Source organism: Telmatherina bonti (assembly GCF_933228915.1).
Source record: "Telmatherina bonti genome assembly, chromosome: 5".
NCBI classification, from domain to species: Eukaryota; Metazoa; Chordata; class Actinopteri; order Atheriniformes; family Telmatherinidae; genus Telmatherina; species Telmatherina bonti.
Window position 1 is genome coordinate 22195349 of NC_136623.1, and position 26206 is coordinate 22221554.

The window sequence follows — 26206 nt, forward strand, 5'->3', positions numbered from 1 at the left end:
TTATCCTGACAGCACGCAGAGAGGTGAGAGGAAAGTGTTCGGGTATCCTCAGGCAACCACATGCAAAAAATATACACATGCAAACACATAACAGGGAGAATACATACAAAGCGTGTACCTAAAGTGTCCCAATTCAATCTTGGCAAATAGCATTTATAATGTTGCTCTCATCACCCTGCTAGAACTCAAATGAAGGCTGCTCTTCTTGTTTGGATCATTTCCTAGAAGTGACTTAAGCCAGCAGGGCAGATCAATACCATAGCACTCGCATACCCACTTGGAATCACAGGATCAATATATATCAGTCCCCAATAACCTCCTCTTCACCCATGGTGTATACAAGTCACCTTCCTGCAGATGAAACAGAAGAATGACAACATCTCTCCCTGGATGCAGCTTGGTCATTAGACAACTGATTTTATTGATAAATAGTAATGACAAGAAGAAGAAGGAGAAGAAGAAGAAGAAGAAGAAGTGGTTTGTGTAGGCGTCTGCATTTAAGTTTGCAATGACAGGCATATCCTGCTTGCCTGCGATCTCATCCCGATGCTTTTTGCTTCTCACTCCTGTTCCTGTGTGCAGACATATTACTGAAGCAAATTGGGGCCAACAGTGTCTGTCACAGCATGACCCAGAACACACCAAATAGAGAGAAAGCACACCAGAAAGAGAGAAGCACGCAAACAGAGGGGGTGAAAGCTGAGATAAAGTAAAGGAGAAAAAGACTGAGCAAAAGTAGGAAAGGAAAAAATACCAAAAAAATGGGATGGGACATGAGCTAGCAAAGAGAGGAGGAAGAGGAGGATGTGGACAGAAAGAAGGAAAGACGAAAAAGAGGGGAGAAAGAAGTGACAACCTCAAATTAAATTCCCATCATGTCAGTGTACAACAGAATTCAATAGTGTTTATTGGCAGCCCCTTGCCTGAGGGAAATTACATTCTGAAGCAGAGCATGGCGTGAATGTACACACACACATACACACACACACACACAATTTGACACAAGCACACACTCACACACACAAGCAAGTGAACATGCTTATTGTACGAAGCACTGTGCATGTCTCAGGACCCAAAAAGTGCCTTCTGGCTGATGCAAGTATGTAGACAGGCAATTTATCCCCTCAGGTCCTTGAGCCTTTTTCACAATTTGTGTGTGTGCGTGTGTGTGTGTGTGTTTGTGTTTGTCTTTCCTGGTGGTATTTTCATGTCTTTATGTCTGTATCTCAACTTTCTTCCTAACATGCACAATTGTGTGTGTATGTGCGTGCATAAGTCAAAATGATGCCAGGTTTGCTGTCTGCCAGTAGCCATTTTTTCAGCACTCAGACTCAACTTATTTGCCATCACGGTACATTCACGGGTTTTATGTTATAGTGGCTGTATTAAACGTGCCCCCAGGCTCAAGCTGCCATGAGCACAGGGCTTCAGTAGCTTTGTCCAACCTCCAGCAGTCACAGCAAAGGCAGCTTACTTTAATGGGATGCTGTTTAACAGTTTTATGCGAAGCACATGTTGAGGCTATTATAGCTGATGTCTCCGGGATGCAGATTTGCTCTAAATGGCTAACAGTCTGCCTCACGCTCTTTATCTCTGCCCCTCTAACCCTTTATGCCTTCGCTCATGCCTCTTTCTTGACTCTCATTCCCATCTCCAATCCCTCCACTCATTCTTTCCATGTCTTTTTTTCCTCCAGGAACGTGCAGAGAGGCCTTTGGGTTGCTCAGTGGAGGATCTGAAATCTCTTTTCTACTGTGAGTTGTGTGACAAGCAGTACCTGAGACACCAGGAGTTTGACAACCACATCAACTCCTACGATCATGCACACAAACAGGTACAGAAAATGCACCTGACACACACACACACACACACACACACACTGATATTATGTGATGACACACAAACAGATGGAAAAAAGCTGACATTTTTTTCATGATTTATTATTGTAGAATTTGGGTGTGTCTCTGTAGCATTATTATGTGTGCTGACTGCTTTTCTATAAGCTTTTCTATATTGCCATGACAGTCAACCCACTGGGTGCAGTTTCCCATCAGTGGAAGTGTGACAACTGCATCGTTTCTTATAAGCACTCACACAGCCACGGAACATTTCATCAGAAAGAATCACATAGATACATACATATATATATATATATATATATATATATATATATATATATATATATATATATATATATATATATATATATATATATATATATATATATATATATAAACAGCAAGGAGCATGTTATTAAAGGAAGACGCATATTCATTGAACTGAGGCTCGAGCTCAAACTCAAAATATTATCTCTTATCTGACATTATTGATACTCATTTTGAAAAAAAAAGTATAATCCATGTATTTGCAAACTTTATATGTCAAATCCAATCAGAAAGACAACTCTGTTCTCTTTTATTTGGTACAGTCTTTGGTGTGCTGCCTTTTGCTCCACCTCTTTAAAAGCTTTTCTGAGCAAGTTCTAGCTTGTCAATAATTTCTCAGTGAGCAATGCAAATTATAATTATAAGACAATTTACAGAGGGAAGCATTGGTACGTAACATTTCTGGAACTTTGAAAATGTAGTAATTTTTAACAACATTTCAGTCTTTGTTACAGTTACAAGTGGTATAAAAGTCGGGATGCTGACATCGGTAAAAGCTGACATAAGAATATATCAGTTCTATAAGAAGAAAGTATAAGATTCATATGTAGCTGCTACATACTCTGGTGTGAAATAGTTTCAGCATTTATTAATTAAATTCAGGAAAGTTTTTCATGTGTTGGCTGTGATGTGGCAAAAACACATAAACACTATTTTCTTTCTGACCACTTAAAAGTGACTCAAAATAAGAGAACCTGAAGCTAAAAGACCCAAAACACGTCAGGACGCCATCTAAAGTAACGTATGGTGTTTTCAACAGCATTGTGAGATGTATTTTGATTAAACTTATATTTGGGAAGTTTGTCTGTAAAATCAACAGGTGACATTTAGGGGTTTTGTAGTTTCTGCTGAGAGTAAAGCTGGATACTCAGATACGTCTGCGTACGGCAGGACCGGAGCAGCTTACACCGGTGATGTGTGCTCTTGCACTAAGGTGTGTGGTTAAGGTGTCATGTTAGAGTTTCTCTCCGGTGTTTACAACAAAAACTCAGTGAGAAGCTCCAGTAATCCAGAAATAATTCAATGTAACTGCTAACAAGCAGAGGTGTGTGTCAGGCCTGGACGAGGTGTACATCATGCCTCGGCAGACCTATGCGGAGCATACATCGGTAATGCCGTAACTGACCGTACGCACGTTTAAATCCAGCTTAATGTGCCTGATAGAGAAAAGTGAGAAACTTGAACTTGGGAGTTTAAAGCATAAAACAACGAGGCCTGCGACAGATGTGAAGTAGTAGTAGTAGTGTGTGATGGCTGAAGCAACTCAGAACTACTCCTTGTATCATGGTTGGGGTGTTCACCTGTTGGGGTTTACACTGGAGCACTCAATGGTTGTTTCCCTAGAATCCTATTTTACAGGCCTGATGGCTCGACTGGGTTACACAAGTGCAGAAAGGCTTTGTCTTGATACTTATGGGTTCCCAGAGGAACCCTATTAAAGTGAGAGGCGTTACGCTTCTGTGCATCTTCTCTGACCATGCAGCGGCAGTGCAGTAGTGTTTCAGTGATACATAGGCTTTATTGCCTTAATTAACTTCAGGCTGCACACAGGGAAGGTGTGCACACACCATGCCTGGTGTGACTTGCAGACAGCTTAACACTCCTGCTGCTTCAACTGTTTTATTGAGGGTTTTAATATTAGCTGTTTTGTTTAAAAACAAGTAAAAGCAAATTACTTTCATAACAGTTGTGTTTACTATCCATATTGTTATACAATTAACCAAATGGTAAAATTGTGTAAATACTAAGCAACAAGAACTGTGTTATATATATATATATATATATATATACATATATATATATATATATATATATATATATATATATATATATATATATATATATATATATATATATATATATATATATATGTTAAACTGTATATATACAGTTTAAAGGAAAATTAACCTTCAACATCAATAATGAAGAAATCAGTGTCGTGTCAGAATACCTTGAAGCTGTACAAACTCCTCTCAACTCAACCTTGTTAGGAAAATATCAAAAGCAATTTCAGAAAAATCTAAACTGGCTCAAATAATCATAAATTACACTCCAGGCAACCCGTCTACAAATGGTATGATCATTTCCCATATTCATACTGTCTTACACTGAAGTCTTTTCATCAATAAAACATACACACTCATACAACCAAGCCCTCAAAATTATGGATAAAAACCCTAATCTGGTCTCATAACTGCCATCCACAAAAATTATATCATTTGCTAAATTTTGAAAGCTTCATTGGTCTATGCTTTCTGAAATTAATGCTCAAATGTGTCAATAATTCAGAGCAAAAGTGATTTTGTAGATTCATCCAAAGACAGGATGGTAACAGTCAACAGACTGTAATAAGTGTAAAAATCTCTTCCAGCTGATTCACATTTAGACAGACAGCATTTTCAATAAAAGGCAGTCGTACCTGCAACACCATGCCAAACAAATTTAAAGAAATGACAGATTTTAAACCTTTTACCCACCTAACGGATGTAAAAGAGTCTGTACGGTCATGTTGCTTGTGGAGTGGATTTGTGTGAAGTTTTAGATTATAAAAAGCAGATTTTTTTTTTTTCTTTTACACATTTTTGTCATTGCTGCTTTATATTGATGTTGTTTATATTATCAAGTTTTTTTGTTTGTTTTTTTCTCTTCTTTTTCTTTCTTTCTTTTTTCTTTGTCTACTTTAAAAAGCCCAACCAGGCGTGGGAAATGTGAATAAAGTTAATGCTAAATACTCCTTCTGCAAAACACCAGTTGTACTTGATGTTTTTTGTTTCTTTTTATTGTCCCTAGATTAATAAATAAATATAAAAGGGGTCTAATCAAATATGCAAAAACAGTAACTAAAGCAACCAGAATGTTTCAAGTCTCATATTTATAATACAACAAATTTCACATTCAAGTTTAGACAGTCTAATTTAAAGTTATCCAGTGCATAAATACACTTTTACAATTTACTCTGCTGTTCTGCTGTTTGTACCTTCTTTAAAAAGGAAATAAATATTCAGCACCAAATGAACCACAGGGTTTTAGTCATACCTAGAGCATAATTCTATTATTCCAGATTGGACTAGATGAGGCCAGTGGACCATTAGCAAAATCCCCAGCAGCAGGTTCTCTCCTGCTTTCCCATCCACATCCACACACAACCTCCACTCTGGACTAACAAGCTGAAGGTTCTGCTGATGGCTCATTCTCCTACTGCTAGCTGTTGTCATGCCAAGACATGTATTCTCATGCACAGACAGACATGCACTTACCCGTGTACACACTTGTCCTCACACACAGGCAATGTCTCAACCAAGCCAAGCCGCTACCCACTTCTAAACGCCCACACTGAGCATCATGAAATAAACATTGAATAAGACCGCTCCTTCTCTGTCATTGTTCTTTGAAAATGAATTGAAGCAACTGCAGGCCAATGTTAATGCTTTGTTTTAGCCAGCGGCAGGCACATGAAACGAGCTGCATGAGGCACTGAGCTGACAGTAGCCACTGGCACCGTGGAAACACACACTCACAAATACAACGATGCATGCACGATCTGCCTGCAGAGCAGACAACAGATGAAATTCTAGCTGAAGACAGCCTCCCTGCAGGAGTATTGGCTTTGGAGAATGGAAGCTGATTGCGTTTGCTCTGTCTCCATTCTTTGCCATCGATTCAGGGATAAACATGTCTGAATTCAGGGCTATATCGCCCTTTGCTGCTGATTATAGACATTGCTTATTACAAGAGTCACACATCCTTTTGAATAAAAGAGCAATCAGCCCATTAGCATGTCCACTCACATGCTAGCTAAGAACACATCATCCTTCATTTTAACCCAAGTGCTTCTATATCAGGTCTGACTCATCCATGGTTAACTCAGCTGAGTACTCCTTAGCCCATCTAAAAGTATATTGATCATGGCTTTGTCATACACAAGGTGCCACACAGGTCACTGCAAGACTGACACATTGGAGAACAGACATGATACCCCTTCGTGCTGTTTGGAACATCTAATTATTGTTGAGGATAAAATAACTACTTTTGATTTTATAAGAGAAGTAAGTCTTGTGAATTCAATGAAAATGAACTGGAGAACAACCTTTTTGTTTGGCTCTAAATATAGCTACAGGTTTGTATGCGCTGGGACCTGTTTTAAGAGAGAACAATAACCTGGCAAGTGCAAGAGGAAGCAAGAGGCAGTCGTTCTCATTTATTCCATCTTTTCAAGGATCCTCTTTTCTTCTTCTATTCATTGCCATAAGCAGTTACAGTACAACAACTCTGATCCTTTTCTTCCTACTTTTTTCTTCCCTTTTACACTGTCTGACAACTAGTTCATTATGCATGCCTCTTTGCTTGAACAAGATTAATATTTCCCATAGAATAAGTCTGGCATCAAAACCACTCAGTACTTCCTACACACATGCAGAGATATGATCACAAACATCTACAATGCTCAAGCATCTAGGACGTGTGTTTCAGGGATCCAAACCTACATTCCCAGTGGCACATACCTAATGTTATCTTCAGTGTGGGGAGAGTGGGATGTTAAGCATTGCGCGATAATGTAAAAAGACACCAGCTTGTGTAAGACTCAGCTAAGATTAACCTGACAACTGTCAGCTCCTGCATTAGATCTGGGTGTGAAAAAGAGTGAGTGTATAAATAAATCTGATGTCAGAGGAGCTAATCTGACAAGTGCATGTGATTGTGTGTGTGTGTGTGTGTGTGTGTGTCTGTGCATGAGATACATATTGTATAGGCAGATAATAACCTAGCATAATCTAAAAGTATGTGTGGTGTAATCCTGTCACAACCTATACTACAAGATACCTTCCCAAATAAGTAAAGTAAACAACAAATCCTGAGTTTGTAAGCCATGGGTGGATTTTACACGGAAGTTTCAAGAATTATACTTAGAAACATGAAAAAAGATGGCGAATGGACTGCGGTGCAAAATATTGCAGCTTTTCCTGAACGCCTCAGTCCATCGTTACCCCTTCATTCATTTCCAGACCAAAGAAGGACACTAGTGTTACACGCACACACACACAAATACACCTGCCAAGGATGGATAAAGGATGGATTAAAGTGTGTCAGAAAAGGAAACCAGAGAAAGAGGCACAAATCGTTGTTCCCCAAGGAGCACCCATGGCTGGAGACACATAGTTTCACAGAAATACACAGATAAAACAGTGGGTGGAAAAAAAAAAAAACAGAAAACACTGACATACATAAAGATGAGTTTATTTTTAATTGGCCTCCCTTAAAATGTAGGTAAAGATGCACTAGGTTCTTCAAAATGAGGAGCTTTGCAATTATAATATTGTTCCCTGTTGTTTTTCTTGCATCCTTCTTCATGTGCCTCTGACATAATCAAGCAGGCATAGATAGCGCCTGGTCTCACTCCCAATTCATCACATACTGATGTTTGTCAAAACCCCTTGGCTTCACATTGTGATGCGCGAAGTACCCTTTGGCGCTATATTCAAAGTGCAGGGATGATATTGTGAAAGAGTGTGTTTTAAGCCTTTCACAATTCATGACAACCTTGGAAATCCAATAACATTACATTTTCACAAGCTTGCCACAAGGTTGCTCCTTTTAAAAATATTCCCATCACTCAAATGAAAAAAAAAAAAAGAGACGCAGGATTTTCAAAATAATACATAAATAAAAGGTTTAAAAGAAGGACTGTGGCCTTTTACAGAAACTGCCAAATGTCAGGCACATGTCTGGGCAAAAACCATTTAACCACCCACAGATATTTCATTTATATTCTACTGGATCTTATACTTCAAAAATACATGGACAACCATGTCCTGTCATAAATGTTTGCCTTCATTTATGTCTTCACCTACATAAATAGTGGGACTGAATGAATGAATTAATTAATTAATTAATTAATGAGTGAATGAATAATAACTTGATTAATAATTTTTTAAATAAATAAATTGAGTTGCTGTTTTAAACCAAAAGCTCAAAATTTGTCCCATGACTTCAATTTCTTTTTTAATTTCTTTCTTTCCTGTATGGAAATGCTGCTTACAAGCATCCAAGTTCTCAGTTTAAGATGACATGATGTGTTGAACCCAGTATGTTTTAGCTTTTCTCTTGAGGAGAAGAATGGTGTTAACCTGCATGAGCAGTGCAAACTTTCGTAGCATCCATCTAGCACATAGCTCACTGAGAATGAACATAGGATGTTCCCATCAATGCCACATGAAGCCAGAGACAATAAAGACCTGTTTGTGGGATTCTCTCAAACTACAGAAAAACAACTTAAATGCAAAAATAATGGTCCCACACATTAGGCTTGAACTTGGATCTCCAGATCAAAAGTTCAATATCTTTACTAAAGTACTGAGGGAAATCTAAGAGGCCTTATACACCAAGCCAACATTTTGGCGGTTGGATAAATTTGGAGCACCGGTAAATGTCTGCTTCTGTGTGCAATGTCAGCACCATCAGACTCTAAATATCTTAATTCAGCTGATTCAGCCTGCAAAATCAGCGTACCATGTCTTGGTGAAAAAGCTTTTTCTGAGTGCAGCACTGAGTGCACAACAAGGAAGGCAGAACAGATGGCAAACAGCTAGCTTAGAACGCTGCACACTTTCTCTTTTTATTGTTTTTATTCCCAACAATAACGATGTGGAAAAAATAAGACCAACTGCTAGGCACATGGAAAACATACATGTGCTACTTTGTTTTGTTTTCTTTCTTTTTTCTCTGTTGTTCATGTTTCCCCTGTGTATATAATGACATATTGACACCCCTTCTGTACTGATGTCTTTTTGAGGAAATATTTGCTTTGCATCTTGGTTAGCAGTTTGAAGGCGTCTTCATGCTGCCTCAAGTGTGATTTTGTTTGCACATAATCAGAATCTTTTGTTTATGTCATATTGCTATGTGAGAGCCTTAAGGTGACTGTATATAAGAGATCCAAAGCCCTTTAAAAGAATAAATAAATAAACATGACAAGAAAAGCTTTGGTTTGTTGGAGCATTATAGAAAGTGAAACAAAAAAGTGAAACAAAACATTTTAGGGAGCAAATTTCTAAAACTTTTGCTGTTGGATGTTTTTTTTGTTGTTGGATTTTTTTTTTTTTAATGAATTTTTTTTTCCATTATTTGTGCTTCTATGCTTGTTACATTATTTCAGTACTTTACTTCCTCCTTTTCTTTTAGTCAGTTAAGTTTTTTTTATTATATTTACTTTTCTGTGATGTCTAAAGATTTGCTCATATACTTTCAGTTGTTGTTATTGGTTGTACCACAGAGCCACTTCAGGATGTCATTTTAAAATGATCATACAAATGTCCTATTATTTTCCAGAGTAAAACTGCTATTTTTCTAGGTAAAATTTGTCAGTGAAATAAACCTTTTCATAAACAAAGCTGTGGCAACTGAATGGCAAGTTATGTCCTTTGAAATTCAGTGGGTCGCCATCATTTTTACTTAGCAATAATAACATGTCACTCCAACCCTTCACAGAGCATCATCATTTATTCCATCATGTCAATTGCATCTTGTGTCAACTACTTCCTGTTTAGTTGTATTTGCTGTCAAGCTGCGTGTGGAAAGAAAGAGCCTTTCTTCAAGGCTGAATGGAGATAATTGCAGAAGAGCTTTGAAGGGGAACGTCTGCAAACACTGCTGACTGTTCGTTTTAAAGACAGGTGCCAGCAGAGAGCTTCCTAAAACTAACTTCTCTCTCTCTCCTCTGCCCCACTCTTGCTACTCCTCTCTTTAATCCTCAACCTACTCCTTTATGTCCACATCCTGCAGAGGCTGAAGGAACTGAAGCACAGAGAGTTTGTTCGTAATGTGGCCTCCAAATCATGGAAGGACCAGCGAAAGCAGGAGAAGGCTCTCAGGCGTCTGCACCAACTTGCACAGCTGCAACAAGAAACCCAGCGGTGAGTGGGAGGAGTGTGTATTTGTGTGTGTCTGTGGCAGTGTGTGTGTAATGAGACCAGTGGCAGGAGTCCAGAGGGGTTAGAGTGTGTCACATCCAGTCAACAGTTCTTAGATTTGATGGATGCGAGCACATATGTGAGAGCGCTCACTTGGCCTAGATAGGCCACAGGTGAGGTAAATATAACATAAAGACACATTCTTGCTGACACACTGTCACTGGATGATTTGTAGGTGAAGGAGATGAAGTTTTAGAGGACTAAGGGAAAAAACATTTGCTTACTAAAATGATACAACAAAGATGATAAATGAAATATTTTGCTGAGTTTTCATTTTTAAAACAATCAAATCTGCTAATAAAAAGCAAGATGAACATCATTCATTGATTAATTGTATTAATTGCTCCTATTTCCTTGGAAATTGCATTTAATGATAAAGCACTTTTCCTGCCAAAGGTAACGCAAAAAAAAAAAAAAAAAAATTCTTCACAAACATGAATTCCCTCATTTCTGTCTTTCATTATAAAAATGCCAAAAGTATTGGCTTGATGGTGTTGTGAGGAACAATGTCTTGGTGATCGGATCACAACAGGAGTAAGCCCACCCATGTCCATGGAGGCTGCTACTACAACCACCAAGATTAAGGCAGGCCAGAGTCAGTACTACAGCCATAGGTCTGCCGTGCAGGACCCCCAGCCATCTGGACAAGGGCAATTACCACAGAAAAGAAAACCCCAGACCAAGCAGGCTAAGCCACCAGTATGAAGGATCACCATGTAAAAACACTGTAGTTATAAAAGTTCAAACAAAGATCAAATAACTCTACAGGAACAAAGAAGAAAAAAAACAGCAAAAACAGAAAATACACAATAAAGACTTCATAAAATAATCTGCTAAAAAGTAATAAATAAATAATATAGAAATAAAAAAAAAATTAAATTAAGATCAAGTAGAATTCAGTGAAAAACTAAACTAAAAACCATAAACAGTCTGCAGCCTTCAGGTTCTCTGGCAGACCTTTCCACAGACATGTACCACAGCTGTTGAAAGAGGCCCTGCTGTAAGTTTTGGTGTTCATTTTGAGCACAACTAAAAGGCCGGCACCAGATAACCTCAGAGTTTGTGAGGGCTCATGATTTAAAAGTGGTCAGAGAAATAAAAAGGCACAAGTCCATTAGTACTAAAAACAAAACTTTAAAATAATTTCTGAAACGCATAGGGAGTCAATTCACTGATTTTAAAACCAGTGTTCCTGCCCTCTGGTCCTTATCACAACATGTACTGGTGAATTCTGAAGTACTTACACATTTGAAATAGACTTATGAGGAAGGAGAGAGCAATGGGCGGACTCTGGCGATGTTTTTAAAATGATAAAATCCTGTTTTTGGGACATTTTTGATGCGTAGAATAAAATCCAGCTCAGAGTACCAGAAAACCCCAAAGTTTCTCACACACTGAGAAGGACTGAAATTACATAATGATGGTGAAATAATCTCTCTTGTATTCAGGACTGATAATTAAAACTTCAGTTTTGTCCTGGTTGAGTTTGAAGTCTTTTTCTCTCGTCCAGCACTATATTACAATACAGTTTAATAGAGTATTAACTGGCTCAAGGTCATCAGGAGACACGGTGATGTCGAGCTGTGTATCATCAGCATAGCTGTGAAAATCAATGCCGTGCCTCCTGATGACATCCCCAAGAGGCAACATGTACGGATTAAAAAAGTATTGGGGCTAAAATTGATCCTTGAGGAGCATTCATTCAAACTTTCTGAAAATTGTCAATCTGTGAGACAGAAGTAAAACCATTTTAAAACACACACAGAGATGAGACAGACACACGTTTAAGCGCCACTGTTAAAAAATCCCATTTGATTTCCAACTATGAAACTTTCTGTCATTATTAATTGTAAGATTATTTTTACTTGTTTTTTGCAACAATGCATCTGTACCTAAATGATAATTGGGCAGAACTTGCAATCACTGGTCTTCTTGAGTCATTTTAAGGGTATTTATGCCTCCTATAGAAGACAACTGTAGAATGTAGGATTGAGGAGCTACGCGTTAACCTCAACTATTGTTTTTATGTTGCAATATCTGTTAATTGAACCATCTTGATCAACGTGCCACTAGCTGCAACAAAAGCCATCAGCAATACTAACTTTCAATGTTATTTTCATTATTTTGTGCAGATTTGGCTTTAAATGCAATCTGCACACTTTATTTATCCAAAAGCAAGTTTTCTGAAAGTGGTGGGAAAGTTCTATTTTTTACTCATTTAGTGTACTTGTTTGCAAAATATGTCAGGTTTGTTTAGATGTTGATTTGCAAACTTTTGATGCTGGATTTTGTTTAGAGGGAAGCAGAAAAGGTTTTCCCTTTTATGATTTTTCTGTGAATGTCTCACAATCTGTGCACAGGTGTCACTGCACAGTAGAAGAGTGCACCAGCACATCACATTTTTGCTTAATTGCCTGATAGTTCTATTATATGGGATTTTGAAATGCTTTTCTTTCACTCTCCACAAACATTTTTTGGTGTTTAAAACAAAACTGAATAAACAATTATTACTCATTTTTCAATGGTTTTATGCTATAAACTATAGTTTGATGTTATACTGGCAATATATGGCTTTGTGGGTTGACAAAGGTTAGGATTGCATCATTTTTAAGAGAAACACTATTCACTGTCCTCTAAGATGAAAATCGCTTTACCACTGAACACTGAGCACATCTCATCCAGGTAATTTCACAGGCTCTTGGAGCATACTTTGACTGCAACAAAAAAAATGCTTTTTTTTTAAGGTGTTAAGAAGTTATAATTAGCAAGGATAAAATGAAGATTTGAACTGAAGTCAATTTTGTCTTTTCACATCTTTTTGCAGAGTCCCACGAAGGTTTCATGGGCTGAGGCGTGCAACCAGAGCTGTTAGCCACCAACAAAATAAGGATGTGCACCAAAGAGACAACAGCCCTCAGGACAAATCTGATACCCTCAAGCAGACTCAGCAAACACCAGCTACACAGTTCAGGACTCTACGCCAACAGTCAGAAGATTCATGCCAACCACTTTCGCAAATAACTCTAGCCACCGCTTTAGCAAAGTCCCCACTAATCACTTCTACATCTGACACAGCCTCTCCGACAGTGCATTCCCAGTCTTGCCACAGCTTGTGTCCCCAGCTGCCACTCCCTGCACAGGGAAGAGTGGGAGGTAGGCTTGGTGTATCTTTCTGTTTCTCACGCAGAGGGCCAAGGCTGGAGCCTTCTGCCTCCGTCTTCTCTGACCTGGAAGAGGAGGAGAGGGAGAAGCGGGAACAAATGAAAGAAAGAGTAAAGGCGATAATGGAGGATATCGACAGGGAGATCGGAGAAGCAGATGAGAGGAGACTGAGGGAGAGAGAAAAGGAAAAGTCCAGCTCTGACAGTGTCTTAGGAAGCGACATTCAGCCCATCCCTAGAGACTTTTCGAGAGAAGAGGAACAGATAGAAAAAGGAGACATAGTAAAAGAACATTTTTCTATTTCCACGGGAGCCAATAATAATCAGAGCGATGAGTCACTTGTCTCACAATCACAGACCCAGGTGACTGCATGGGGAACAGCACTATCAGTGGCACACGTGGACGCCAAATATAAAGACAGAGAGACAGAGAGAAAGCAAGAAAGAGAGCAAGGGAGGGAGGCAAGTCATTTTGTGTTTGTGCAGGGGAAAGATGGTTCGACCCATCTGAGATGGCCTGTCAGCTTGCTTAAGTTCACCGCGTGTCAACCACACGTCTCCTACAGCTGCAACCCACTTTGCTTAAACCTTCAACCACCTGAAATACTTACAGAGGATGTGCAGAAGTCAGAACAAAGTCATGTGTGTGCTCTTTCAGGTGAACCAAATCCATGCGCTCCAGCTGTTCGTGCACAAGACGCTAATTCCTATTTACAAAAACAGCAATTTAGAGCACATGGACATGAAAAAGAGGAAGAGAATTTGAAGCAAACTATCAGTTTGGAGAAAGAAGCACATCTGCTCCTTCAAGACAAAAAACTTTCATCATCAGAAGCAGAAGCCGAAAGAGGAAGTTGCACACTAAGTCGGGAGGGTTGTGAGAGAGCAGACTCCCTTCCGTGTGACCCCAGTCAGTGTGAAACCTCTGACACCAACTTCCAGAATCCTCTGGGAGGCAGATTAGAGGGTGCAAGAAGGATCAGGAAGAGAGCCATCACAGCCCTGAGCTGTAAATTAGAGTCTGTCACCCAACCTGGCACACGGGGGATGGGCATCAGCCCATCCAGGTGTGAATGTGGGAGTGAGACAATGTGCAAGTGTGCCAATGCACCACAGCCGTATGTGCGTGTCCCAAAAGTGTCGCGCAAAAAGAAGAAAGCCACCTCTAAAAAACACAAGCTGAGAAAGAGGAAAAGGGCTGAGAAGGAAAAGGCCTCACATAAACGCCCATTAGCAAAGTGCAAAGTGAGAAGTGTTGTCTCCACAGTTTCCACAGCAAGAGAGAGCAGTGGAGAAGCTGGAGAGAGGTGGGAAAAGAAAGGGAGGCATAGAGAGACTAGACGGGTGAGAGGGGTGGCTAAAGCAAGAAGTCACTGTCTCTTGGGAACATGGGGGGCTGAGCCAGTATCTGTCTCTGTTAGGAGAAGGAGGCCTCATAGGAGCCACGGCACTGAATTCAAGTCACAACCAGGCAGAGAGCATGCAGAACACGCCAGCGGCTACTCCCAGCTGACCAGACACATGCAAGACAGAAATGCTGAGGCGGACAGAAAGCTAGACAGAGATGCAGTTACTTTTCCCTGGCGGTCTCATTTCTCCTTACGTTCCTTCTCACCGGGTTGTAACTCAAAGCTGTTTTGGGAAAGGGGTCACCATAGCAACCCCAGGAGTTTCATTGACTGCTGTTACCCTGACAACAGCTGTGGTAGCAGCTCGACGAAAAAGAGAAAAGTCCTCCATGGGGACAGGACTTTCATTCATAGTAAGAGGAATAGTGGAGTCTGGGATGAGAGCGAGAGGAAAATGGGAGGAAACTCAGTCTGCAGAGACAGAAGCTTGATTTCAGATGCAGAGCAGTGGGAGTGGGTGAGAGGGAGGGAGGAGGATAGGTCTGGGACTGGCTGGAGCTCAAGAAACAGAGCAATGGAATGGGATTATGTAGCAAGGTTTAGCCCTAGTCCTGGTAGCTGGAGTCGAAGGTGCAGGCATCTTAGTACGGAGGATGTAGAGTGGGACAGGTGCAGTGTGGACAGATGGACATGGGGCAGCAGCGACAGTTGGGAAGATAGAGGAACACACAGGTCCATTTCAGGCTCCAGGACAAGTTCTGACAACAGAGACAGCCCAGGCATGTGGAGATGTGCAGTCACAAGACACTCAAGTTCAAGGCACTTCTCAAGTCCTGAGTGGTGGACAAGCCGGCATTCACACAGCTGTCACAGTGTGACTGGAACAGAGGGCAGCAAATGCCACAGCCCTCGCTCTTGTAGTCCCTGTAGCAGCATCACCATGTCGGAACTGAGCTGTGAGTGGAGCAGGAGCAGTACCTCCTCAGAAGTCACTGGAAGTAGGGTTACGGTCAACTCTGGCAGGACGTCCTCGAGACCTGCTCAGGTTTCTCAGGAGGTCAGAAAGCAGAGCAGCCCTGTGTGCAGTTCATATGCCGTTTCCTCTGGCCCCCTGTCTCAGTCCTCTCCCCACAGATCAGCTCAAAGAGCTCCGAGCCTCGACATGAACTGCCGCGACAGAAGCCCCTCACAGCCGAAGGAGACCAGTTCACAGTCAGACCTTGCCAGCGGACGCTCCACTCTGTCAGGACCATGTCAAAGTAAGACTCTCCCACAGAAACCAGGAAGAATGTTGCCGTTTCCTCTCATCGGGAAACTTCCTTCAATCCAGAGAAAGGCAAAAGGAAAACAAGGTCGGGAAAAGAGTCAAGAAAAGGGAAAACAAGAGGAAGGAAAGAGCTACAGAGTGAATCCTGGTACAACTCCTGACAGTCAAAAATGTCCTCTAGAAATTGCTGAGTCAAATCCAAGCAGCATGCCAAATCTCTGCCTGTCACAGATTAGGACTGACAATAAACAGACAGGAGGAGAGGCTGCTCCAGCAATCAGCTTTTCAGCTGAGGAAATGGACAAATATCGTCTCCTGCAAGAGCAGGCAAGAGAGCACATGCAGAAAGTCCTGGAAAAGACACAAGAAGGCGAAGAGACACACACACAGACAAGCTATACACAGATAGGGGGTTGTGTGACTTCAGAGGAATATACACATGCACTTTTGCACAGTTCTGCACAGCCTCAAACTCAGTTAATGCACACAGATTCGATGCAAAGACAAGTCCAACATGCTCTCCATGTCGGTCTCCCAAACCCACATGTGAGCCCACAGGAGAGCTTTACACAAGCCCTGCCTCTGGGAGTCCCAAACCTCACCCATCTCCCACCATCTCCCCCTCTGTCTAATCTCCATCACATCATTTTGCAACACACAGCTCTCTCCATGCCTCCCCACTCCCCGTCTCCTTGTTTATCCCCATCTGCTGCCATCCATCCACACCCACATCCAAACCCTCATCCTCCTTCCCTCCCTCATCCTCTTCACCCCTCCCACCCCTCCATCTCCTCACTGTTTCCCTCTATTTTACTCTCCCATCATCCTATTCCACTGCTTCCCCAATCTCCAGTTTTCCATGCGTCGCCCCTCACTCTGCTCTCCCCAGTAGCCCTGCAACCTTTGAACTCACAGCCTTTCATGGACGCATCTTGGCCAGTGAGGTTTCAACAGAAGGCGTTATGATTTTCCCAGAGTGGCTGCCATGTTGATTAATCTTTCTTGGCAACATTGGACAGTGAGAGAACGAGATGAAATGGTTGAAGAAAAGCCGGATTTTTGAAATTGGGTTGTGTCAGTGCTTTTACGTGCATCAGCTCCAACTTTCATTCACATATGCCTTCACACATACACACACACACACACATACTCACATGTGTTCGTATACTCAAACAGCCCAACTATTGACTGTTTGCAGATGAAAATTTGTTTCTCCGTTTAGCCTCCACTGTGCTGTAGCTGACAGTGAGAAAACAGACTTTGATCCTTTGCTTTTGCCTTCATTCCTCATTCAGGACCAGAATAAAAGGGAAAGGTGCACCTGCTATTCAAAGACAAGCTGGGCTTGTATCATCCTCTATTTCTGAGCCACAGTCAGACCAGCTGCCTTTTGAAGTACCCTTCAAGCTAGGGACAGAGTAACAAGAGAAAGTCATAATACTCTTCCCTTATCTTTATTTCATACAGGTTATCTGAGATAGCATTGACTTTCAACATAAATAATATTCCAAGGACCAGGAGGAGCTGGAAAGGCCAATTTTACCCTACATCTGTTGTGTTTGTGTGAACATGTAAGATATGAGTAATACTGACCAGACATAAATTCACTTCAGAAGGGACAATGACTACTTTCCTGCTTTATCCTGATAGTGTAAATATGATGACAGTAAATGATAACTGTATTTATATAATTGAATATCAGATTAAAATCATAAAAATAAAATGTAAATTTCACATTGATCATTTCTACACTGGTAATTCCACTCCCAGTGGCTTCAGTTATAGATGTTTTATACAACTTTTGAAGAGAGAAATTACTTGTTTTTTGGTTTGTTTTTTTTTCCCTCAATCCTGCACATGAATGTGCACATCTTGAATGAAAGACTGGATTAATAAAGTGTGAGAAAAAAAAAATCATTTTCTGTCTCTCTTTTGTTGACCATGCAAGATGTTGCAACAAAGTCTACATAAAACATTAATACTACTTGGTTTAATCTATTAAAAAATGAGACATAGAAAGCGCAACAGTATTATGTCACAGAACAATGTAGTTTTAACAAAAAGATTTCTCCCTGTGAGTCCTCATCACTGTGTATGTGCACACTGTTAACATGTTCATTGTGTATAGAATGCATCCTTATCAACCTAAAGGCATAAATGAAAAGATATTGATGACCTCTGATAAAATTTATCTGCCAGTTAAAAACAGTATGGAAGTATTTTTATAGTCAGAAACAAAGGAGGACTATGTCCTTGAAAATTTGTACATCTTATTAGTCTTTTTATGGCTCAACGTTTAAGTCATTTTATCCAAAGATGAATGCTTCTTTAACCCCATTTCAAGATGTTTCAAAACAGCAGAAAACACATAAGTGAGTAAAAAAAGAGACAACCTTTTTGCATCATTAATAAAACAGATGAGCTTCTTTCTTCCATGTCTTGCCAAGGTTTATGGATGATGGTAACTGTTGCTATGCATTCAAGCCTGGTAATAAAGCAGCTTGCCAAATAGTTGATATCTGCAGCGGCCAGCACTCAGGGAGCAGAACACTGAAGAGAACAGAACGGCATCCAGATGGTCTATGGACTTAGACTACCCAGAGTGCTTTGAGAAATTGGATTGATTTGCCCTCTGTGATATCAGTGAACTCAGTTCAGCACATGCAGGCCTACATTGAGGAGTGACATTCATACAAACACAAAAACAAGGTACAAAACATGTTCTTCCCCTCCCAAGGTGCTGGCTGGAAATATAAGTTAACTCTTGCAGAGTCAGTAATTAGAGCAGAAGTGTGCTTTCTCCTCCTCGTGACCTCTCAGCTTGTAAGCGTGTGTTTAAGTTTGTGAGAAACAGAGAATCCCTATCTCTCTCCACAGGACAGGAGATCAAACAGACTGTGTGAAATATAGAGCAGCAATAATTAGCAGCTGTTACAGCATCAAACCTCTCTATCTGTACCTCTCATTCTCTGACATACACACACCCTACTGCTGTGTTCTTCTCCAAGAGTTTAATTTAGAGTCACTCCGATGTGTTACAACTTTGCAGTCCTCGAAAACCGACAATAAGGTAGCAAATAAAAAAGAAAAGAAAATGTCCAAATCCATTTTTTTTGTTCTTCTATGGAGTATAAACAAATACAGAAAATAGCACAAGCAACTTGCAGAAATACATATGATTAACAATAAAAAATGTAGAGGCTGTTTTGAAATTTGTAAAACAGAAAGTGACTTTTTCTATGTGAAGGATATCTGCACTTTAATACAACATAAAATCTGGAGTCTCTCTCTCTCTCTCTCTCACAGAGCCATTCACACAGCGGTCATGTGGAAATTACTAATCACAATATCACCGTACTTTCTGTCAGTGACTGATTAAACCATTACCTAAGCCCTGAGATTTGCCCCCCGGTGTGTTCATGTTTGCTGCTGCGTGTGTGCCCACAGGAGAGTGGGGTGATTTATGATGGAGAGGAAGCAGTTTCCTCAGTCAATCCGCTTCTGAGAACTAATGAGGAATAAAAACTGAAGCTGGCACTCAGTCAAATGCATCGGCGGCCGCAGAGAGCTCAGTGCTCAGGCTTGATCTCTTTTATTGGTACCACATTTGATTGTTAGATTGTGGCTTGGCTATAGCTTGTGCTGAATGATCCATTGATCCAAAATTGCAACGTTGCATAAATGCGTCACTTTTCCATTTCTTGCTCCCTTATTTTCTTTTTTTCCCCCTTTTTTGTGGTCTGCCTCCCATCCTTCTCTTTGATTCAGCCGGGTCAGAAGCTACATTCAGTTTCTGTAGTTGTTCTTTGACTGTACTGAAAAAAGGCACAATTGCACTTTATCCCCTCAATGCAACTCATTCAGAGGCCAGTATTTTGATTACCTCTGTACTGCACAAATCTTGACAGCATGAAGCATGTCACTGTGTTGTTAAAGCTAAAAAGACCCTCCATACATTTTCATTTTAATGACATTCCTTCAAGTTTATTCAAGTCATGAGTGTTTATAAAGAACCTTGTTATATGAGGTTTTTTTCTTCATAGAAAATAGCTGCTATCTAAAAAAAATTCACTGATAAAAAAAAAAAAAAAAGTCGGAGTGGACATAATGAACCTAATTGTGTGATTACAAAGAACCTTGTCATTCAACTCCAGTTAGATTGTTTCCAACTGATCTGAGATGTCACATTTACAGCAGGTAAAAAAAAAAAAGAAAAGTAAGCTGCTAAAGACGCTAATCTCCATTACCTGAACAGCCTGGTGACCTCTGCGTCTCATCATTTTTATCATATAGCATTCTGCGTTTCCTGCTATTTTCATGCATCAACTTCTTAACTTTTGTGAGCTTTTGAACTCCTCTAAAAGTACAGTTCAAAGAGTAATCTGTCACCACCAATGTGTCAGGAGACTCCGCTCTCACTGCAGGAGCAATATACAGAGAGGTAATTGGATTCAGGCTGTTTAGAGTTTTTACATCAAAACAACATATCACTGTGTATAATTCTGAGCCTGAAAAAGCACTTTTATTCAACAGAACACCACCTCGTGCTTTGTTTTGTTCTCCTCACCTACTGTTTGCTCTGCTCTGTCGTCAAGGCAAGACTTGCTTATGTAGGACTTGTTATTATGTAGAAATAACTACATGAATTCCAGCCGTCAATGGATTTAAGGATTATAGGCGGTCGTGGGCTCGGTGATATTCTTAAACTCGGTGCAGACCTCCAAGGACATGGCACTGTCAGCACATTGCTTACACTTGTCTGAACACACATGGAGGTGTAATAGGGTAGAATTTAAGGGGGCTGTAATAGTGAGATGTGATGCTCAGTTGTAAGACAGCATGGCTAATTCCCTGGTTATGTTATCTCTGAGAGACAGATGTTCCCGCCATAGATTACTATGTGTGTGCACACACAAAGCCAAAACAGCACACATGCAGACTGGGAGCGTGCAGAGACAGCATGAACGCGTTCAGTCAACGAGACAACGGCAACAGCAGGATCACCTAAAATAACCCTGTTGATGAAAAACACAAATAAACGACGGAGATTACTTTCTGCCTTCTAATTTTGAGACGTAATGAGTGTCTGCCATATAAATAAACATTTTCCTAAATAAGTATTTTGCTTAAAATCAACCAAGTCGCGTGATGCCAAATGACTTTTTGCAATATTGATGACAGGGAAGGGAAAAAATACAGTCTACGACTACCTAGATCCTCTTTAATGATTACATTAAGCACACAAAGCTGTATTAACGGCAGTACCTGTCAATCAGCTTTCTCATGTCAGGCACACTGAATCAAGTGGAAATCCATTCTGTACAGCAAGGAGATTCACAGCAGAGGATAATAATCACTTGACTCATGGCTTCCTTGAGTGGCTCTCAAGAATACCTTTGTGGTGGATAACCATCGTTCCAATTATACTGACAACTTCATTTGAATTCGTGCCCAAAGTTTTAAAAAAAAGACGGGTGCCACACAGCTCCTGTCGATAGGTCAGGGAGCTCCATTTTAATTCCAGTCTTCTGTTCCCTAGACTACTCATACGCCTCTTCAGCATCTAAGGAGTGTCCATGATTCACAAACCCCCTGAGCAGCATCTTTGAGGGGCTGAATGTATTGCACGCATACCTTGAAGTAATTGTGAGTGCTTGAACACGACGTCAAGGAGAAAATCTGCACAAATGAACATGTGAATGTATGAATAAACATTAGTGCTGCCTCTCAAACTCCTTTCTGCTCCAAGCTCTGATCTCCCTCCTCCTGTTTCCGTTTAACTGGTTTCAGCTTTAAGTCTGCAAATTCTGATGATTTCCCTCCTAATCCCTTCAGAGGAGAACTCCAGTTAGCTGTCTAGTTAAGTTAAATGAACACACACACACCAACACAGGATAAACAGTGTACCCAGAGCTCAAAAAGTTAAGTTACATCTGACTGGACTGCTGGTGAGGGCTGTGTTGTAGCCTATGCATGCATACGGAGTTGTGGGACTGCATTTTGATGATTAAGACCCAATAAGGATGTTGTTATGACAACACATGCATTTTTAAGCTGTTAATCCAGGATTATTCTCCCCTCCCCTCATCTCATTACCGTCGATTATTAAAAAAAAACACATACAAGCACGAACACACTCACTAATTATTGGTTGGTTTCCCAGGAGACTGAGCAAATGCTGCTAAGGTCTATTAATATAGGCTGACACAGCTGATAGGTAAATATGATAAATTTTCTAAATATATGACTGCATTCAGGGATTTCACTTTACGTACAATAAAAAGTTACTTTTTTCTTTTTGGTTTTGTCATTTCCAACTAATTTAAACAGTCAGAACCGTGTGCAAATACAATAACACAAGTACTGCTGTATTATCCCTATCAGAACACCATTCTGGCCTTTTAGAGGGCGATTTCCAACCAGAGTGGGAGAGAAGGCCAGAAAACAGTGAGTGTCCTTTACCGGTGATTGAATGTGTGCCCTTGTGTGGAAACTGCACTCTCCCCCCTCTCAGCAAGTGAAAATACGCCTGCAGTGCTGAAGCTGATGTACAGGTGAGACAATGGCCAAGGATTTTGAGATCACCTGGGGCTTTGTGTCCACCATGGTCCACTCACACTAGGTCAGCTCAGAATAACCAGATAAGGCTGACCGCCAGTATTCACTCACCCCTGGAGTCATTAATCACAGTGTTGCATATGCACCACATAGACACATGTCACAATACACACACATAAACACAGAAACACATATACATGCTAGAGCCCACTTTAATTAGAAAAAGCAAATGCTAGATGACAGAATAGCTCCAGGTAGTCATTCCTCAAGGCCTGTGCCGGTACATTACCATAAACTAAAAGTCTCAGACATAAATATTTCTGAGCAAAGCCTAGTCTACAAATAACTAAACTTCATACCACATTAAGCTACGATAATGTGCAGCACACACACACACACAGACTTTATCTCTGTAACTTTTTCTCCTGAGCTGTACTTTATGCTCCTTAAATACAAACATACACAATCAGATCGCTGGATCTGACCCTGTACGTCTCCAAACAAGCCTCTCAGCTTGCAGCTGGGTCACTATCTGCTGCAGGATCTCAGATAACGTTTCTGTGTACCAGTTATGAAATTCTTCAAAGCGGCCGTGTGGCAGCAGATACCCCATGGTGTGTCGCGCTCGCTCACAGGGATATGGTGCATTGAGAAATGCTCAGCTGAATGATTACGTGTTTCAGCACATGTGTCACATCATGTAACCTCTCCTCTGCTTAAGGCTTTTAGAGAGAAAACCATGAACCAAAATATACTTCGGGGAAGTATAAAAGTCAGTCATTCCACTAAATATTCAGAAGGAGTAGAAACTATTTTAAAATGTTTACAAAATATATTTAGTAGTTTTTCCACTAAGGTTTGGAACCGCCTATATAAATCAACCCTTTTAAACTGCTGTCATACTATAACCTCACAACCTGACAAGACTTTGGAAACTACAGCTGGAGCAGAACGACGCAGCTAGAGGTTTAAAGGTGGGGTATGTAAGATTTTCAATATTTTCCAAATAAATTAACTAATAAAATAACTACAATCATAATTATGATAGTTTTTTGAATATGTAGGTTCCAGTCTGTCCATATTTGATCCGTTATTAAATTACAAGTTTAATTAATGACAAAAAGCACTTTTTTTTTTACTGGTAGGCAAACATTTAAGAAGGGTCTTTGTCATTAAATAAACTTGTAATTTAATAATACATCAAATATGGACAGACTGGAACCTACATGTTCATAAAATTATCTAATTATGATTGTAGTTATTTTTTTAGTTAATCTATTTTAAAAATATTGAAAATCTTACATACTCCACCTTTAAGTAAAACAAAGAAAAAGGTTTACATCTGCCCAGATGTTGTTAGAAGCCATGCAGGCTGCTTGTATCTTTAAGAATTGACTTCAAGGCCTTTTTACTTTTCTATGAAACTTTAAAAAACCTCGTTTCTCCCTCTATAGGAGACATTTTTCCCTTTTACACTCGGCAGACCAGCTCAGCTCATTTGTTGTTCTTCTTTTAAACATACATTTTGTCATTAGTAGTATGACTATGGATCCATTCTGTTTGGATGCTTCTGACCCGTGGAACTCCCTCCGCCTCTTTATGTCAACAAAGCAAACTCACCCAGTATTTCTAATAGGAAATTAAAAACCATTTTTTCAATGGGACTTTGTAAATCAGAGTAATGTGATAGCTTGTTGCAAAAGCTTTCATTTTCATGATGCTTTTTTAATCCTCGATGTTTAATGTAGTTCATTGATTTTTTTTTTTTCCATTGATTTTTCTCCATTTTCAAAACGGCACTGTTTGTTTGTTGATGGTCATCTTTTCTTCTTGGAGACTGCCCGTATAGCTACTTAATATATTAACTTCAGATAAGATAAATTGTATTCTCATTTGTAAATTTTATCATGCTAGCATACAAAATACAAAAACGCATTATGCTAATAATATTAAGTTGGTTTATGTCAGAGCAAAAGCTGTTTTGATAACTCTGTTTTTGTGTCTTTACTATTTGGAGATATTAGGACCTGTGATGTTTGTAGTGGCTTGAAATCTTTTCAGCTTAATCCACCTGCCTTGAACCAGTAGATAGTTATGTAGTGAATGCTTTTCTGCTTTTCGCTGTACAAAGAACACATTCTTTGTCCACAAATGACAGCAATTTGTAGGAGTCCACCTCTCACATGCACAAACTCTTCACCTTGCAGCACGGAGATGTAAAAGAAAATACAAAGGAGAGCTGACAGCATCTTTTTTCTGTTATTGTGCAATGCCATTACACCAACCCATGCTTTTATGACAATAACAGCATTGGGCTGTTAAAAGACTATAAATTGGGAACTAGTTTAAAAAGTCAAGTCCAATTCTCCTTAAAGAGAGGCACGTCACTGAACAGTTTAGCAGAGAGCGAGAGAAATGCACTCTGCATAACTTAACGTCAAATTCTCTCCTTTGTCTTGTGTTACTGAATCCAGTGAGTTACCAAAAAAAAAAAAAAAAAAAAAAAAAAAAAACCAGCGAAAATATTAAGCTGGAGCATAATGTGAATAATATAACCATGGATGCAGCACATATATCTGTTGGCTTTTAGAGGTGTATATTAAAACAGCAGTGTTTTTTTTTAGCGGGCAGTTTCACTTAAGAGTCTGACAGAAGAATAAAGTGCTGCTGCTCTTGCAACTGAACCAAGGAAGAGTTAAAAGTAATTAACGTGCCTTCTTGATGTTTTTTGTTTGTATTTGTGCGTGTGTCATGCATGTCTGCTCGTAGAAGCTGAGCGTGGGTGTGCGGAAGAGGGGAAAGCATTCAAAGGCGTTTTGCATTCGCTGCTGGTGAGAATTAAAGCTTTAAGATTCATTTCTTTCATTGACATCTGTCAGGGAGATCAAGCAAAACACTACTCAAGTATGCATTTATTTCAGCAAAAACATTTAATGACTTGACTGAAAAAGAATCAGTCGGCTGCATCTTTTGATAATACTCCGTATCAATTTCATCTTTGATAAGAAGGTGATAAAGGGAAACGGTGAAAAAGGCACTTTACAGAGCACACCACCATAAAGAAGCAGGATGGGCAAAAGTCATATCACAAGTAAGGCGATGGGGTCAGTGCTCCATGGGGGCTTCTGCATCATCGCTCTCTTCCTCATCGCTACAGGGTTCATAGTCGTCATCCAGGACCGGTTCTCCATCTTCTGCCTCAAGCTCTCCTCCCAATTCACCAAGCAGCTGCTCCACATGCTCCAACATTGGTTGGTCGTCACATCGCAGCTTACTGTGCAGCTGGTGAACACACACAGACACACACACACACACACACACACACACACACACACACACACGGACAAAAGCAGATGATCCATTTTATTCAAGCGACAAAGTGCTGTGAAAAAGATACTTTATTAAAAATGTCCAGGTAGAACAGAAATCTAGACCTCTTGATATCAGAAAAGACTGCAATCATATGACTTGTAATGTCTAAAAAACTACTTTTATTTCTGATGCTTGTCTCTAGTGTGTTATCAAGGGCTGCATTACGCTACTGTACCTGTGCATGATGCTTTGTTGAAGATACAGTGTAGTTAGTTTTCTTTTTATTTAAACCTGACCGGGTGAACTGGACACTTTCTTCTCCACAAGCTTTGTAAACTTAGAGCAACTCTTCTCTAAGTTTACAGACACTTCCTCTTTTAGTTACTATGTAAGAGTGTGTGAAACCAGTACAACTGTTTGTATTTGT

At 40.0% G+C, this 26206-nt stretch overlaps 2 protein-coding genes across 2 annotated transcripts in view; one reads left to right on the forward strand and one right to left on the reverse strand.

The window, feature by feature from the left end:
* znf804b (zinc finger protein 804B) overlaps positions 1–16875 on the forward strand; it is a gene marked incomplete at both ends in the record, with an annotated part of 45873 nt that extends 28998 nt beyond the window's left edge. The window contains 3 exons of the mRNA XM_079241100.1: positions 1697–1834; positions 9945–10075; positions 12957–16875. Coding sequence (XP_079097226.1) covers positions 1697–1834; positions 9945–10075; positions 12957–16875 — 4188 coding nt within the window. The remainder of the gene's footprint in view (positions 1–1696; positions 1835–9944; positions 10076–12956) is intronic.
* Positions 16876–25361: 8486 nt separating this feature from the next.
* The window catches only part of LOC306755709 (uncharacterized protein), a 30760-nt gene continuing 29915 nt past the window's right edge, over positions 25362–26206 (reverse strand). Inside the window, exon 11 of the mRNA XM_079240207.1 lies at positions 25362–25749. Coding sequence (XP_079096333.1) covers positions 25573–25749 — 177 coding nt within the window. The 3' untranslated portion in view covers positions 25362–25572. The remainder of the gene's footprint in view (positions 25750–26206) is intronic.